At 39.3% G+C, this 19,047-nt stretch overlaps 1 protein-coding gene across 1 annotated transcript in view; it reads right to left on the bottom strand.

Moving 5' to 3' along the window:
* LOC108175429 (tolloid-like protein 1) overlaps positions 1-19,047 on the bottom strand; it is a 301,771-nt gene that overhangs the window by 106,958 nt on the left and 175,766 nt on the right. The window contains exons 5-7 of the mRNA XM_089303227.1: positions 18,470-18,587; positions 7,783-7,961; positions 1,220-1,325 (exon numbers count right to left, since the gene is read on the bottom strand). Coding sequence (XP_089159353.1) covers positions 1,220-1,325; positions 7,783-7,961; positions 18,470-18,573 — 389 coding nt within the window. The 5' untranslated portion in view covers positions 18,574-18,587. The remainder of the gene's footprint in view (positions 1-1,219; positions 1,326-7,782; positions 7,962-18,469; positions 18,588-19,047) is intronic.

Below are 19,047 nucleotides of genomic sequence, written 5' to 3'. Positions count from 1 at the left end.
ATATTTTAACAAAGATATATATACATGCATATATTATATATGCATGCACATGCATATATACATATACATACATATTTATGTGTATATATATATGTGAAACATATACTTCAGAGGAGAATGGTTTTCAAAATAAAAGGGTTTCATAAAGTTCACGGAAAATGCATATTGTGAAAAAACTATATATGAATTTTAAAATGTCCTTACAACAAAACAAACTTATCTTTTAATTCCAGTTTCCATGAAGTTTTCAACATACACTGCACAGTCAACCCTCACTTTTTTTTTTTTTCAAAGTTTGGGTTTTTATAAAAGAATGATTCTAAAATGCGTCCAAGTACAAAGGGCTCATTAACACATCCTTCTCTCCTTTTTGCCAAAAATCTTTTATTGAACACATTTGACGTTTTCTTTCCTTCCTGAGCCTGCCTTCATAAACAGTTGTTAATGAACTGTGAGATGGATGTAACTGGGCAAAAGAGTGAATAGAAATGGATGTAGGAGGGTAAAATGAGCCTGAGTGTGCCAAGGGAATGGGTGAGTTCAGTGGTTTTACAGCTCCGAATTCCTTACCTGGCAACTATTTCCTGGATGCCATCATCTTTAGAATGAAGTGGATCAAAACCCAAGTTTATTTCACTCTTTAAAAAGAGTATTCAGTTAATGAAAGAATCCTAAGGTTAATAATTAATGAACGATAACTGAAAACTATATGAAGAAAAATATCTTCTTAACTTGTTGTCTTAGAATTCATTGAGTAATAGTCTTTCTTGAGCATTGGTGGTACTCGAGCCACTGAAAATGCACAGTATCCAACCGGAGTTGCATGCAGAGTGTGACATTCCAACGCAGCAACCAAGTAAACCATTTGACTTTTCACTACACTACACTTTGGCAGTTTAATACGCGGACTGGTTTGGTCATGATTTTAATTGACATTTTTAAAATAATTAAAATATACTTTAAATCCTTGATAATATCCTATCACTTCAAATGTATATATTTGATAGGAAAGGCAAAAATGTGTTGTAATATGTCATTAAAATGTCTGTTGTTGGCTATATTCTTAACCATGATTTTTTATTTATTTTGCTTGGTTTATTTCTGCCATAGAGCAGCAACATTTGAAAGGTATTCTCATTCTAATGTGAAACATAGCTTTGAGAGGAGCTACATGGAGGGAAGGAATTAAAAGTCAAAAGGTATAACCTGAGAGTCCAACCTTGAGAAGGTGTTCCTGGCATAGTGCATGATGCTGTCAAAGTCGTATCTTTCCCCAAGTGAGTTCACTTCACCGGGTTCCATCTTCAGAAAATTGTACTCTTGACCTAAGGATCAGGGACAAACAGAATCTCAGAAGCCTGGAAGAGGGGAGAGCACCACAGCCCTCCCTCGACTCGCATCTGCTCTTCATTAAATGACCCGTCTCCTTGCTGGCTCCACTTACACTCTCAGCCGGGCGCATGTGCCAAGGGCAGAGGTTTTCACTCGAGCTCCTACTGAAAGAATGGGTTAATGACTTTATCTCGGCAAAAACACTGACAAAACCAAACTTTGTATGTTTTTGACGTATGCTCTTTTACTACCTCACAATATTCATTTCTTTAAAATCTTGCTGCTTTTTGAGATACTGTACAAATCATAATAAGAGTTGGATTTTTATCCAATGAATTTGTCACTTTTCTCTTATGACTGTACTTGCCAGGGCCCATAAAAATTATCTTCTTCTTGCTTTGGAATTTTAGATCCTTTCTATGAAACACTGTGAAAAGGTGTAGGAACAATATTAGTATATATTAGACTAACTGCTTGGTTTAGCAATGTGACTTCAACATTAAAGATAAAACAACCGGAAATCTACTTTCATTCAAAAATGAAACAAGGCTCTCTTTTATGAAAAGACATTTCTATTTGGAAAGACTTTTTTGATCCAGAAGAATATGACAGGGGACTGTCGCTGTGGTGTAGCAGGTAAAGCCGCTGCCTGAAGTGCTGGCATTCTAAATGGGTGCTGGTTCGAGTCCTGGCTGCTCTTCTCCCAATCCAGCTCTCTCTGTGGTGGCCTGGGAAAGCAGTAGAAGATGGCCCAAGTGCCTGGGCCCCTGTACTCGCGTGGGAGACCTGGAAGAAGCTCCTGGCTCCTGGCTTCAGATCGGCACAGCTCTGGCCATTGCAGCCAGTTTGGGAGTGAACTAGTGGATGGAAGACTTCTCTTGGGGGCTGGTGTGTGGCTCACTAGGCTAATCCTCCCGTCTGCGGCATAAGCATCCCATTTGGGTGCGGGATTCTGTCCCGGTTGCTCCTCTTCCAGTCCAGCTCTCTGCTGTGGCCGGGAAGGCAGTGGAGGATGGCCCAAGTGCTTGGGCCCTGCACCCCATGGGAGACCAGGAAGAAGCACCTGGCTCCTGGCTTCGGATCAATGCAGTGCTGGCCGTAGCGGTCATTTGGGGGGGGTTAACCAATGGAAGGAAGACCTTTCTCTCTGTCTCTCTCTCTCACTATCTATAACTCTGTCAAAAAAAAAAAAAAAAAAAGACTTCTCTCTCTGCTTCTCCGTCTCTCTCTGTGTAACTCTCACTTTCAAGTAAATAAGTAAATCTTTATATATAAAAAAAGAATACGAATAAGAACTAAGGGAGTTTTTGTTTTACTTTTCACATGTTATTTTAACTTCATTTTTAACAGATTTTTTTCAACTGCCTGTTTGTATCTGCCAAGCAGTATTATTTCTTGAAAACTGAAAAAAAAAAAAGAGAGATAAATATATGAATCTACATTGATGGTTCTAGAACAAAGAATTGCTTCTTGTTGACTTCAGATTTCAATGACTCAATTTCTGCAGTTTCAACAGCCAAAGGAGCTGATGCTGTGGCATAGTGGGTAAAGCCGCCGCCTGCTGTACTGGCATTTCAAATGGGCGCCAGTTTGAGTCTGGCTGCTCCACTTGCGATCCAGCTCTCTGCTATGGCCTGGGAAAGCAGTAAAGGATGGCTCAGGTCCTTGGGCCCCTGCACCCACGTGGGAGACCTGGAAGAAGCTCCTGCTCCCTGGCTTCAGATCAGCCCAGCTCTGTCTGCTGTGGCCATCTGGGAAGTGACCCAGTGGACTGAACACCTCTCTCTCCCTCTCCCTCTCTCTCTCTCTCTCTCTCTGTAACTCTGCCTTTCAAATAAATAAATAAATAAATATTTTTAAAAAATCAATATGACTTTAGAGCTAGAAATATGTATTTAAAAAAATAAAAAATAAACAGCAAAAGATGGTGCATGACATACTATTTATGTAACCTAAAGAGCTTTGAGAAAGTATAAAAGTGAACTATTGGAATTCCAAATTCATGCCTGGATCTCAAAAGGGGACTATTACATCGCTCATTTGATTGAGCATTCTAACTTCAATATTTGTATTAAATAATATCACATTAATAGTTTTCCAAAAGGTACTAAAGAAATGGAGTGATGTCCTAGAATACAAGGTCTCTCCTCCCTGTGATAGGGAAGCCTGGGAACATGCATTTGAACACTAAAGGTTAGAGACTCAAGCTGTAGTTACAGAGCCTGCCTCTCAGTGTAATGTATTTTAAACCATATCTGAATAATTTCACATGGTAAATGATTCTGACTTCACCAGCCAGCCTGTAAACTGAAATGTGTGCTCCTCAAACCTCTGATATGTCTTCGTGTGTTAAAACCATTCTTAGGGAATACGCTGCTCTCGCCCCAACCCTGAGAGGAACAATTGTTACAACTGTGATCTCCATAGAATTTGAACCTTTTTTTTAACATATCCAATTATAAGGTGGAAATTTTAAAGCGCTGTGGATCTGATTTTATAATTATAAACTTTCAAGATTTCAGTATAGAGCACAATATGGAAAAAGGCTCTCTGATCAACAAGAAATGCTTCACAAAATTTTTGAAAGTAGAACATTCAGTAACTATAGCAATAGTTGCACATTCCAAGCCCATAACTGAGCACTTAACACGTACATGAGGCTTTTTTTTCCTGCTAGTTAAAAAGGACATGGGCCTACACAGTCCAAATAAGAGAAACTTAGACCTACGTCATGAAGGAAAGGAGAAAGTCAGAGATACAGAGCAACATGGAAAACTATACTTAATAATTCAAAAATTTTAAAGACATCCCTCTTTATATGCACATTCTGATGCAAATTAAAATAAATCTAATTATCATACCAATTTAGTACTCTCATAGTCATCTCTTGTGCATATAAATTTGAAGCCAAAGTTTTTGCTTATTGGATACTCTACTTGAATAACATTTGATTTTAAGTTTCTGAGTCACAGCAAGTCGTAAATTTGTTGAAGATCAGTCTCCAACATGAACGCTTTTATACTGGAATTGCTGATCATGGTTCCAATTACAGGAAATCTCACACAGTAATTTTTTTTTCTGTTAGCCAGAATGTTTAGTCAAAAACCTAGTAAGAGTCATAATTTTTTTAGCATTGTGTTAAGTATTATAAATTTATTTATACTACTTATACTAGGGTACTTCAAAAAGTTCATAGAAAATAGAATTGAAATATGTGTTTATTTTGGTACCAAAAAACTGAAATCCATGTACATGAGGGATCTTCAAAATAACTTCATGAAGAATGCATGTTATACAAGAACTATGCATAGATTGTAACATTTTGGGCACCAGAAGAAACCTATCTTTTTTTTCTTAAGATTTATTTATTTATTTGAAAGGCAGAGTTACAGAGATAGATAAAGAGAGAGAGAAGCAAAGAAAGGTCTTTCATTTACTGGTTCACTCTATAAATGGCTGCAACAGTCAGCGCTAGACCAGGAGCCAGGAGCTTTTTCTGGGTATCTGGGTATCCCACAGGGGTGCCGGGGCCCAAGGACCTGGGCTGTCTTCCACTGTTTTTCCAGGCACATTAGCAGGGAGCTGGATTGGAAGTGGAGCAGCCGGGACTCAATCCAGCACCCATATGGGATGCTGGCACTGCTGGCACCTTTACCACTACACCACAACACAGGCCCCAGTAAACATCCTTCAATGGACACTCTGAAGTACCATGTACATCTCTTCCTCTATTTGGATACATATTTATATTGAATCAAAATTCTATTTAAGTGTAAGAACCATTTTTGGAAGTTGCATTCATTATGAGCTTTTTTTTTTTTTTTTGTCAATATAACAAAATGTTTGGCAAATACAGGAAAACTAACACCTGCTTAACAACAAACTTCTCATTGACTTGGTAGCTGAGACAATTTTCAAAAATACTGTTTCCTCTTTACGTCCTTCTTAATGATGAAAAATATAAGATGAACCTGGCTGTTTGGCTCAGGCGTCAGATTCTCAGCTAAGGAGTCTCATTCTTTTTCTTACTTACCTTCCATACCCAATTCTGCAGGTTACTTCACCGTTCTGAAAGGATTCGCCCTTTTGCAACGGCTATCATATTCCACTGAGTTTTCTCTCACTTTCTTTCTACTCACCAATTCTCGTTTTAATGTGACACTAATAGAGAATGGGCTCATGTAGTTCACAGACACAATTCTGATAATACAGTAACACTTCCTTCCTCCCTCTATCTCTGTCTCTCTTATTTTTGAGATAACATTCTTACCCTTTTGGTAAATAGTCCACCAAATTCTCCAAATTCTGCTTAAATACCATTGTTCTCTATTTTGTATCCTCAATTTCTTTTAAAAGATGAATTTGTTTTGCTTGAAAGTCAGTTACAGAGAGGCGGAGACAGAGAGAGAGAGAGAGAGACAGACAGACAGACAGACAGAGAGGTCTTCCAGCTGCTGGTTTACTCCCCAAATGGCCACAAAGGCCAGAACTGGGCTGATCCGAAGCCAGGAGCCAGGAGCTTCTTCAGGGTCTCCCACACGGGTGTAAGGGCCCAGGCTCTTAGGCCATCTTCTACTGCTTTCGCAGGCCATAGCAGAGAGCTGGATTGGAAGTGGAGCAGCTGGGACTTGAACCAGTGCCCATATGGGATGCCGGCACTGCAGGCAGCAGCTTTACCCACTACACCCCAGCGCTGGCCCCTCAATTTCTTTCTTCTCATTCCAGTATCGTCCTAAATAGGCAACTCCCGACCACATTTGTATTGCTAGACACCTGCCGAGGTCCTCATTCACCTTCTCTTTGTCTACTAAACCATCATCATCCAAGGGCTTCTCAAATTAAAAAAAAAATGCTAAATGAAATCACTGTTTGTTTTTCTCTTCTTTAAAAACATGCTGCTCTATTAGTATTTCTTGTTTCATCTGATAGTTTCACCCTTCTTCTTGGGGCCTAAGAACGAACTTCTGAAGATTTCCCTCACGCGATGTTGTTCCTCTTAAATATTTCTGAAGTAGGAGTTCCTCTCGCTCATCTTGCCCTGTACTAGAACACAAAGGGCATCCACCTCCCCCACGCGACTAAGGCTTCTCACAGGTTTCCCCGACTTCACCCTCACCAGCCCCATAATGCTTCCTCCAGCCAACAGAGTTCCTGCTGTTTATTCTGAACGTGCTCCCTATACGATCCTTCAGTTCCTCGTCAGTACTCAGAGGGTGCTCTCTGGATCACCCACCCAACCTCAGTCGTTACCAACTAAACACTCCACTTTGACTTCCCATGCAGCCGTACTAGACAGGAGGAAAGGGTTTGATTTTCCATAACTGTAGCTTTGATGCTCGTGTCCTTTCAGCCTGGATATCTCCTCACTCTTCTATTCAACTTGGACATTTCTACTTGACCTATAAATCTCAGCCATTCTGTGGCATCTCTCTGGAGGTGCCAAGATGCAGGTTTTCACATGTTGCCTGGACGACACATTAATCTCAACTTAAGCCTCTTGTTAGTTTTCTCACTCACTCCCGGTCATCTGCCTCCATGCCTACACCTTAGACACCATCTCCAATCCCAAACAGCACCTCCACAAACAGCTGGCATCCAATACTCAATAAGCAAATAGAAAGATCAATGCTGTTAATGGAAGACAATTCGAAGGAATTCAGTGTGTTTGTAAATTACAAGTGGACATGAATAAGGAAGCTAAGAATTCATTTTGCTTAGGCAAGTCACGCATATCATGAGAAAACCATTCACAATGGGAAATTTTATTTTTGGGGGCAACTGAAATGCACCCATCTTATGAAAGGTAAAGTTAAACCAATCTGAAGCTCTCTAGGGAGGTTATTATCACACACCATTGTTAGAGAATACTGGATTAATCATAAATTTCATTTCAACTATTAAAAACAGTCTCAAAGAATTTGAATCTAGGGCAGTCATATTTAAGAGGAAAACCTCAAATACACCATCTAGACTATCTTGGAAATGACTCATTTACACTGGATTTTTCTCCAGAAATTATACCTGATAAAATGAAAATTCCTACAGTAGCAGCACATTTAATGGCAACCCCCGGCCCTTTTATAAGTCCCCACGCTTTAAATGATAGAACTAAGTACAAAAACTGCTTAAATTAAAAATTAATATGAATTTATGGTTCAATATTTCACACCCAATCTTGAAAACACTGAAGTTTAGAAATGATAGAGGTACATCTTAAGCAAGAAACAGAAAAAAAAAAGTCTAAAAAATGCATGAGATGATTTAGTCTCTAGGGAAAAGAGCAAAAGTATGAAAACAATACAGGTAATTTTTAAACAAGTGAAATGTGGCTTCTACCAAGTTTAAAACAAGAATTCCACTCTTATGAGATGTGCAATGGTGAACGGCATAACTATAATTCAATGCTATCTACGCAGACTTAAACCACACACACCCTGGAAAGTCTCTCACCTGGCTGGATGTTTTCTCTTATGATGGTTACATGGTTATCTCGATCTGGCCGCGTGTGCTCGTGCCAAAAGCCTATCACATGACCCAACTCGTGAACAACAATTCCAAATTTATCACAGTTCTTGCCAATGGAGATTGCCTGAGGTCCATTTCCCCTTCGCCCCACATAGGAACAGCACCTGGAACGCAGCAGAAGGTGGGGATGGAGGAGAGAGTGATGTTGGATGAGGTCCAGTGTAGGGAGACTTTATGAGTAATTGTGGTGAGCTATGAAGTCTGACTTGCCCAGACTTTCATTAATAACTAGGGCTAAATTCTGGCATCCTTTTACATTTACGGACAATTAAAGTTTCCAAACAACCAATCCAAGTGCTTTTTGATTATATATTATAGAATATGCTGTGAATTATTTTCATAAGTGTTCAGCAAAGAAGCAGAAGTCATGACAATGGTGATGATTAGTGCACTCACACATAGACTCGGCCCCTTGTGTCCTTTGGCTTCAGATCCATCAGTTCAACCCACCAGGAATGGGAAAATAATTTTTTTGATTAATGTTGCTTTTTGTAATTGCATCTGCATTGACTATGTATACACTTTTTTCTTGTCATTCGTTTCCTACACAATGTAGCACAACAGGGGCCGGGACTATGATTTAGCGAGTAAAAAGTCCCAATTGCTCCACTTCCGGTCCAGCTTCCAGCTAATGCACCTGGGAAATCAGATGCCCCAAATGCTTGGGACCCTGCAGCCACATGGGAGACCTGGAAGAAGCTCTTGGCTCCTCAATTTGGCCTGGCCCAGCCCAGGTTGTTGTGGCCAATTAGGGAGTGAACCAGCAGATGGAAGACCTCTCTCCCTGTCTTTCTCTGAAACTCTGCTTTTCAAATAAATAAAATAGTTCTTTAAAACTATAGCTCATCAATATAACTCTCTGTCCTCTTAGATAGCAATAGAAAGCACTAAATGATTTGTCTTGAATGGCAGGAATCACAGTACAGCAGACATTCCAAACATCTATTTTTCTGATTTATTAAATTAAAAGGAAAAAAAATCTCAAAAAACAATTGCTCAAATCATAAAGAGAATTTCAATATTTCAACTTCCAGAGTAGTGCATGTGACTCTTCTTTTGATTTTTCCACAAATATAAATTCTATGATTCCACCTCTACTGCCCACCCCTCTTTTTTCCCCAAATAGTTTCTTTAGGCTTTAAATATATTCAATATGCATTTTAATCCACAGAGTGCTAGTTAGAGACCTAATCTATACTCATTACTTATAAACTATACTCGTACTTATAAATCTATTGTAGTAGTTAAATTAAGCTTAGTAAGTCAGTAATGGCAAGCAGAGAGAGGTAACTAGGAATTGGTAATCAATGAATTGTGGTTTTGTTCTCTGGTAGTATTTTATATTGACAGGTATTATATATACATAAACCATTAGGTGCAAAAAATTAAGACTTTCCAAAGCTTGTAGAGATTTAAACTGAAATATTTGCTATCTTACAGGAACAGTAATGAAACTAAAATATATGATGATTATAGAGCAACTAAATTACCCACACTGAGTCATTCTGACTGGAGTTACATTCAAAGAAGAAAGTACTTTTGAAATAAAAATCTGGGAGACAGTAAGGCAATGTGGTCAATTTACTTAATCTAAAACACCCTTTTTTAGCATAATTGCACCTATAGCAATTCCCTATAAATAAGATGAGGTTTCACAATGGAAAGGAAATATAGATTTCACACTGCTTTATTCATAGAGCTATTATTTTACAGTCATCCTGCACACAAAGAAAATGATGGTGCTTTGACCCTTAACTAACTAAATATCCTGGGAACACGATTCTAGATGTTCAGATAAAAGAATAAGTGGAAGTATGCTTACACAAACATTAGGCACGGAATGACAGGTTTGATGTCATTTTCTTGTATTTGACACTCAAATTTTTGTTCCTAATTTGTGCACCACTTTAAAGGTTGGCCTTTTTTTAGGCCTACATGCCCTTTCAAGAAAAGCTTTCAACATCAATAAAAGTCTTGCCACTCCTTAAATTATGCAGGGTAAACCAGTAATCTAAAGTCTGCAATTCCCTACTTTCACCTAGAGTTGTTAGACCAACCTATCTTTGGAAACTTCCTCTAAGTAAACTCATCAAGACATCCAGTGAGTTGAAATTTTTTATGCCTTTTTACCTGCTGTACTTTAAGTCCTTCCAAGTATCAAGTCATTATATGCCTTTTTATGAAAATTACTCATTTATTTTGTTAGTGTTCTAAGACAGCTTCCTTAAAAGGGACTACAATATCTGATACATGATTTCCACCTACTTTTTTTCGTGAACAAAAAATACTTCAATTTATTTTGTCCCTAATTTTCTTCTCCCAAATCTTCCTCCACCTACTGACTTCCCCATCCAAGTTACTGGAAACTCCAACTTTGCTCCAGTATTCCCAAAGCCTCCATCTCTCTCACAATAGTAAGTCTTATTGTCTCTACCTTCAATCTGTACCTGGAATTGATCCACTTATCATCATCTCCTAACAGCCTAGTCAAGGCCATCATCTTTCACCTGAGTTGCTGGAATAATTTGCCAGCTGGTCTCTTCCTTTCTGGTCTTCTCTTGCTACAGCAGTCTTGTCTTAGCACTGAAATCATTTAAAACACCACGTCAGATTGTGTCACTTCTGCACCCCATATTCTCCAATGGCCCTGTGGTAAATGGTGTCGATGTTCAAAAATAGCCATTGCTCCCCTCGAGACAATGATCATATTGCCCTGCCCACTAATTCCGGGTTTCATCACATGGCGTGCTCTGGACAACACTACAGTAGCACAGAGTGTTTGTGTCATTTCTGGAGAGAGTCTTCCAAAGCCAACACGTCGTTGGCCATAGTGCCCCTGTTCCATCTGCCATAGGAACTGCTATGTCGTAGCATAGGATTCTCCCTGGGACTTTATATAAGAGGGATGCTTGTGGGGCAGAGCTAAGTGGTGTATGTGCACTGTAAGGAATGCATGCTTGTCATAAAGTCACTGAGATGGAACGATCACTTGTTACCATTCTGTAACTTCACTAAGCTGCCTGAGATAGGCTCTCTAAAACTTCTTTCCCAAAACTGTAAGAGCCCAGAGGTCCTTAACAAATATATTTCACCACACATAGCACTTCTGGTACGACTGTGCCTGTCATTATCCCTCCTCTAGTCATGCTTGTTCTCTGCTCTGCTTTCAACCTACTGGCAAGCTCTTCACATTTTTTCCTCTCTGTCTCCTCCATCAGGAATTCTACCCTCCTCGTACGCGTGGTCTCTTTTCCCTATCTTTTTCAAGTCTGCATAAATGCCATCTCCACTCTGCTTACTTGGCTTTCTATTTACATATGGTAAATGATACATAATTATTTCACTCATTTTGGTTTGTCTTTGCTGCTTTCCCTCCATGGAATGTAAACTCTCTGTGGGCACAGGTCTCAGATGCCTTGTTCACTGCGATGGCTCCAGACCCTAGAGTACAACCTGCTGTACAGCAGCGTTCAGCTGCTACACGTGGGAAGAGCAGATCTCAAAAGAGCAGGAGAGGAAGACGACTTCTCTGTAGGCAGAGCTTCCAGGGCAGCAGTGGCGACCCAGGTGCACACTCTTGGAGACAAATGAAAAATCTCATGTACTTTCATATATAAATACACCCATATGTATGTATGCATGTATACACAAAGACATATACATGCATATAAACAGTTCTAATACAATTTAAGAATATGAATTGCACTGGGGAAAAATGGTCAAAGGTTCTGACTTATGTTTAATGTTTTACTTACTATAGTGTGTTGTTTCCCTCCTACCATATTTTCCTGATATGGAAAATACATCAATAACATTAACCGGATAAAAGTCAACAATAGCAGAATAAAGTGGGAAATACAATGCTCTAAAAGACACATGTGGTTCCATTTTTAATTGTCCTCCCCATAAACATGGAGTTTAGCTTAGTTTTTAAAAAATAAACAGAAGATACAAGTTTCTTAATGTAGCCAATTAAGTCAAAGTGATACAGTGATATTAAATGGTAAGATGTATTTCCTATTAGATTTTAAAATAGAAATAGATTTGATGAACGTTGCTATCAATATCTGTGGCACCATGCTGCAGGCTTCCATGTCGAATACAGAGGTGCAATAAATCTTGTTAAGTGCTACACATTACTGCCACAGCTCTTATGAATTAAAATACCCCATATTGAAATCCATCAGGAATGTTAGGCATATGACTTGACACATATCTTACTCTAGTTAGCCCTAAGTATTTTGTACAACACCAACTGCTGAACCCCTTAATAATTTAAATGATAACTTTATGAGATTTAGGTGCAGCATTCTCACAGCAAAAATGATGAAATAACTGTTTTATGAAACTGTGGTCGATAAATGATTCCAATGAAATTATTAGAATTTTTGGCAGGCTAAAGAGCACTTCTTACATAAAGCATCTCCCTTTCTATAACTAACAAAGTCATACAGGTCAAACTGGGAACTGCAAAATGAATGCTAAACACATCACCCAAATGTGACACTGCTACTCTGAAAATTATAAATATATGAATATGTCAAAATTCAAAAATATGACTTCAATAGTGCAATAAAAGCTTTACGAATCACTGGACAAATCACAACTTCAGTGAGTACAGGTACTTAAATATCCCTTTAAATTCTTACAGTATTTCATGTGTGGGAAGATCATATACAAGGAACATAGATGATTCTGATATTGTCAGCATTTTCTCAATGTGCCCACCTGTACAGTGGAGTATGGGTATCATGAGGGCCACAAAAGTAAGTCACCCACCTTCACCAATGACAAAGACAGGCATTTGAACAAGCTGTAGTGATATAACTGATATGATACGGGTAGAGCAAAATCCCAAAGTGAGCCACTCAGAAAAGCTGAGAATGAAAGCTGGGAATGATTTCCACTGATTAAAAAGGAAAGCATAGGTGTTCCAAGCAGCCAAAGCATTATGAGGAAAAGCACTAAGACGTGACAGTGAATTGGGATAAAACAGTGTTGAGGGGCCGGCGCCACGGCTCAATAGGCTAATCCTCAGCCTGTGGTGCCAGCACACCAGGTTCTAGTGCCGGCTGGGGTGCCAGATTCTGTCCTGGTTGCCCCTCTTCCAGGCCAGCTCTCTGCTGTGGCCCGGGAGTGCAGTGGAGGATGGCCCGAGTCCTTGGGCCCTGCACCCCATGGGAGACCAGGAGAAGCACCTGGCTCCTGCCTTCAGATCAGCGCGGTGCGCTGGCCTTAGCATGCCGGCTGCGGCAGCCATTGGAGGGTGAACCAACGGCAAAGGAAGACCTTTCTCTCTGTCTCTCTCTCTCTCTCTCACTGTCCACTCTGCCTGTCCAAAAAAAAAAAAAAAATCACAAGTGTTGAGGAACTCTGACAACAAATCAAAGAAAATGTGTACAAAAATGAATTTATTGCACTCAAAAACTGAGTGAAAAAAAAAAACAGAGTAAGTTATCAGTGCTTTGGATGTGCTTATTTTTCAGAATGGGAAGGCGGGAGGGAAGAAAGATGTATAGATATGAATATATTTTGTATTTAAAAATATGTAAGCTGAGTTACAACCATTCTTTTTTTTTTTTTTTTTTTTTGACAGGCAGAGTTAGACAGTGAGACAGAGAGACAGAGAGAAAGGTCTTCTTTCTGTTGGTTCAGCCCCCAAAATGGCCGCTACGGCCAGAGCTGCGCCGATCTGAAGCCAGGAGCCAGGTGCTTCCTCCTGGTCTCCCATGCGGATGCAGGGCCCAAGCACTTGGGCCATCCTCCACTGCACTCCCTGGCCACAGCAGAGAGCTGGACTGGAAGAGGAGCAACCAGGACTAGAACTCGGCGCCCATATGGGATGCCGGCCCCGCAGGTAGAGGATTAACCAAGTGAGCCATGGCGCTGTCCCCACAACCATTCTTATTAAATACTGGAAGGATAGAAGGACAGTCACTATTTGGGCCTTTTAAATATTAAATCAATAGAAAAAAACTAGGAAGAATTTCAGATGTAAACAAAAGTTTTCAAGCCAAAATTAGAGTGACTTAGAAGGATTCAGTGCTGAGTAAGCCATAACTAAAAATTTATGGCACTATCCAAAAATACCCATGAAGGTACTGATGTACAATTTTTTCTTACTGTCACTTAAATAAGTCAAAAACTAACATATATTACCTTTTTAAGTTAAGAGATCTAGGCAAATATAATGTACAGAAATAACACAATGCCCCTCTCTAAGAACTACTGAAAAGATGTATTTTTCCTCCCAGGAGTGCATGTCAATAGCTCAATAACTATTTTCTCTAGCAAAACTAAGCATTTATTTTGACTTGCCTAACTGAACTACACTATAGGGTATTCAAATGACTGTGGTAGATTAGAGAAAATTCATCTATGTGTAAGAATTTCAGATAATAAATGTGGAAAGAATAAAAGAACAATGATGATTCAACATATGCAAATCAATAAACTTGATATATTACATGAACAAATTGAATAAAATCATGATTATCTTAGTAGATGCAGAGAAAGTACTTAATGAAATTCAACATCTTTTCATGATAAAAACCTCAAAGAAATTGGTTATAGAAAGAACATACCTAAATGCAATCAAGGCAATATATGACAAATCCCCAGCCAACATTGTACTGAATGAGGTAAAACTGGAAGCATTTCCACAAATATCCATAACCAGAGTAGGATGCTCACTCTCACTAGTATGCAATATAGTTCTAGAAGCTTTAGCCACAGTCAGAAAAATAAATCAAGCCGGCGCCGTGGCTCAATAGGCTAATCCTCCACCTTGCGGCGCCGGCACACCGGGTTCTAGTCCCGGTTGGGGCGCCGGATTCTGTCCCGGTTGCCCCTCTTCCAGGCCAGCTCTCTGCTATGGCCAGGGAGTGCAGTGGAGGATGGCCCAGGTGCTTGGGCCCTGCACCCCATGGGAGACCAGGAAAAGCACCTGGCTCCTGGCTCCTGCCAGGATCAGCGCGGTGCGCCGGCTGCAGCGGCGGCCATTGGAGGGTGAACCAGCGACAAAGGAAGACCTTTCTCTCTGTCTCTCTCTCTCACTGTCCACTCTGCCTGTCAAAAAAAAAAAAAAAAAAAAAAAAAAAGAAAAATAAATCAAAGGGATGCCAATGGGAGAGGAGAAAGTCAAATTATCCCTATTTGCAGATGACATGAACCTATACATAGGGAATCCAAAAGACTCCACTAAGAGACTACTCAAACTCATAAGAGTATCTGGTAAGGTTGCAGGATATAAAATCAAGACACAAAATCAGTAGCTGTTGTATACAGAAACAATGACATAGGTGAAAAAGCTTGTAAGATCAGTCCCATTCACAATAGCTAAAAATATTTAAGTACCTTGGGATAAATTTAACCAATAACATGAAAGATTTCTACAATTAAAATTATAAAATATTAAGGAAAGAAATAGAAGAACCAAAAAATGGAAAAAAAGCTTCCATGTTCATTGATTGAAAGAATTAAGATCAAAAATATCCATACTACCCAAAGCAATTTGCAGATTTAGTGTGATACCAATCAAAATACCAAGGAAATTCTTCTCATATCTAGAAAAAATGACCCTAAAATTCATATGGAAACACAAGAGACCCTGAGTAGCTTAAACAATCTTAAACAATAAAAACAAAGCTGGAGGCATCACTATACCTGATTTCCAAGACATTCTACAGGGCAGTTATATTCAAAACAGCTGGTATTGGCACAAACATAGACATGTGTACCAATGAAACAGAATATAAACTCTAGAAATTAATCCACATATCCACAACGAACTAATCTTTGATAAATGGACTAAAACCATGCTCTGGATAAAGGACAGTCTCTTTGACAAATGCTGTTGGGAAAATTGGATTTCCACATAGAGAAGTGTGAAAGAAGATCTTTACTTTTACCCTACACAAAAATCAATTCATGTATTAAGGATTTAAACCTAAGACCTGAAACTACTGAACTACTAAAGGAAAACATAAAGGAAAAACTGCAAGGCATTGGGATGAGCAAAGATTTCCTAGATAAGACCCCAGAAGTACAGGTAAGGAAAGCAAAAAGAGACAATAGGGATTACACCAAGCTAAAAAGTTCCTGGACAACAAAGGAAATACTCAACAAAATGAAGAGGCAACTGACAGAATGAGAGAAAATATTTTCAAACTAAAATTGCTAAAGGATTAATATTCAGAATATGTAAGGAGTTCAAGAGACTGAACAACAACAAAACAAACAATCCACTTAAGAAATGGGCTAAGGACATGAACAGGCATTTTTCAAAGGATTAAATATAAATGGCCAATAGACATCAGGATCGGTAGCCATCAGGAAAATGAAAATCAAAACCACAATGAGGTTTCGCCTCACCCCAGTTAGAATCCACAGCAAGTAAATGTAAAAAGTAACAAATGTTGGTGAGGATATGGGGAGAAAGGTACCCTAGGATACTGTTGGTGGGAATATAAACTAGTACCATTATGGAACACAGTATGGAGATTACTCAGAAAGCTAAAAACAGAACTACCTTATGACCCAGCCATCCCACTCCTGGGAATTTACCAAAATGAAATGAAATCAGCAAATACAAGAGTGATCTGTGACCCCCTGTTTATAACTAAGATATGGAATCAACCCAGATGGCCATCAGCTGATGATTGAATAAAGAAAATGGGATATATACACAACTGAATACTACTGAGCCATAAAAAAGAATGAAACCTGTCTTTCACAACAAAATGGATGGAACTGGAAGCATTGTGCTTAGTAAAATAAGCCAGCCTTGAGAAAATAAAAACAAATATCATGTTTTCTCTGAGTTGTGGTAACAAATATATAGAGTATAAAAAAGGGCAATTTTTAAGTGTGAAATTGACATCTTGATATTTGATTATTGCTTATAGCCCTTATCGATACTCCTGAGAAACAGGGATCTTTCTACTTGCTACTTGATGAATTTTTTATTTAATGGAGGATTAAACTTGTGATTATAAAGTAAAGTGGAAAACAAAAGTATGGCATCACCAAAAATCAAAAGAAAAATCAGAAAGGAAGGAGGAGGGTAGGTGGGAATTATCATCATGTTCTTAAAACTATATAAATGAAACACCTGAAACCTGTTCCCTTTATATAAATAATTTTTTTTAAAAAATCACTGTTTTGTAATATTGGAGACATTCACAATGGAAGCACCTGCCCACCAACACTCCATTCAACTGAGCAATCACTAAACCCAGTAGAGCAGTCACTGGAACGGCAGACCCAGGCACGCTTGCCTCCTGAGGGGATGCAATATAAATTAATCCAGTACCAAGTATTCTTGGCAAACAAGCCAAAACATTAAGCTGGAGTGAATCAAATCTTTCGATATAATTTCCAAATAACTAAAAGTGCTGGGAAGAGAAGTTTGAAAACTCTTTTGAGAAAAAGTCTTCTAAAACATAAATTACTTGGAGAACGGCTTGTCCTGTATCTTGGTTGGATTCTGGGATATGTGGAGAGATGTGGAGGAAGAAGGAGCCGAAAATGGAAGCTGTGGTAAGTTCGTGGCGTTCCTTAAATGTTATACCAAGGACTCAGGATTTTACTCTCAACCCAGCATTTCCCAAAATGTTCTTGGGATATTGAGGTATGTTCTTCTCTTTTAAAAGGTGAGGTGGATATTCCATATTTTACATAAGTTTAGCAAACATACTCCTTTCGGTTAGTTAAATATTAATAACATTCATTAGCACTCTGCTATAGAAATACCTACTGGAATTTAACATAGCACTTCCAAAACTTAATGATTTTATTTGGAGTATTTTTCATCATCCTGTAAGAAAACAATCTAGAAAATATCACCCTAGGTGGAAACATCAATGAATCTCAGAAAGTGGCACTTGCTCTGGCCAGTATTTAGTCATTCATTCATTCATTCATTCAATCATGCATTTATCTGAAATGCAGAGAGGAATGGACACAGAGAGAATTAGACAGAGATCTCCCCTCCACTGGTTCACTCCTCAAATGCCTCCAGCAGCCAGAGTTTGGTCAGGCCAAACCTGGGAGCCAGGAATCTAATCCAGGTAGCCCATGAGGCTGGCAGGACCCAGCTGCTTGAGCCATCGCCAGATGCCCCCTAGAGTGTGCGTTACCAGGAAGGTGGAATCAGAGAGCGTCAAAACCATGTCTCAATTGCTGCACCAGACACCAGCCCCTGACCAGTATTTTCAGAAGATAACTCTAGTGGCAGTGAATTGGTAAAGCAAGAAAGATCAACCGTGAGTTGATCTTCATAAAACAGCTGAGGTGGTGGACAAATACACCATGGTCAGATGCACAAAGATCTGTTTCAAGCAATATGTTTAGATGTGGGGTCTTCAGAAAGTTCATGAGAAATGTCTGTTCTAAAAATTCCATGTGTAGCTTTCAGAATTTTTATACGAATTGATATTTTAATTCCTTTTTCATAAATTTTTGAAGTCCTCTCAAAGAGTAACATTTGCATATGTAAAAATCACACCTTTCATGGCCAAAATACAAAGCACACATTACAAAACAAATCCTACCCATGAGTTTTAATTTTTTCCTGCTAAACTTACGTAGGTCATTTCCGGGCTCTACTTACCCACAAGGCCTGTAGGTGAATACAATATAACTTTCTTTGTCACTTCTTTCAATGAAAGTCACACACATGTGCTTTTCCCAGTGTCTCATGGCCTGCTTGAACATGGCTCGCTGGCTGCCTGGAAAAATTGAACGATGTTAATAAAAGTGGCCACCACCCCAGAGAGGAGTGCTGTGTGCTGGCTCCTCCGATCTGTGTGGCTTGGTGATATACAGATGCCACTGCTATCATCAGCCAACGACTACAGATTCATAGCACCACAAACGAGTCCTTGTTGAAAACGGGCACTCCCTTTATAATCAGAAGATGAAGGCTCCTTCACTCTGCACATGTGTGTACAAGTCTCTATAAATGGGACATACATTCTCCCTGTCAGTTGAAAGGAGATCAGCTTCCAGATTTCATGGGCACATTTGAAATTCAGTTTAAAAACAAAATCGGGGGGTCGGCACTATGGTGTAACAGGTAAAGCTGCCACCTGCAGTGCTGGCATCCCACATGGGTGCTGGTTCGGGTCCCAGCTGCTCCATTTCCTATCCAGCTCTCTGCTATGGCCTGGGAAAGCAATAGAATATAGC

This window comes from Oryctolagus cuniculus, chromosome 8, assembly GCF_051225735.1.
Source record: "Oryctolagus cuniculus isolate XC-2025 breed Fujian yellow rabbit chromosome 8, ASM5122573v1, whole genome shotgun sequence".
Taxonomy (NCBI): Eukaryota; Metazoa; Chordata; class Mammalia; order Lagomorpha; family Leporidae; genus Oryctolagus; species Oryctolagus cuniculus.
Note: the sequence above shows the minus strand (reverse complement) of the source record. Positions and strands in the feature narration are given on the sequence as shown.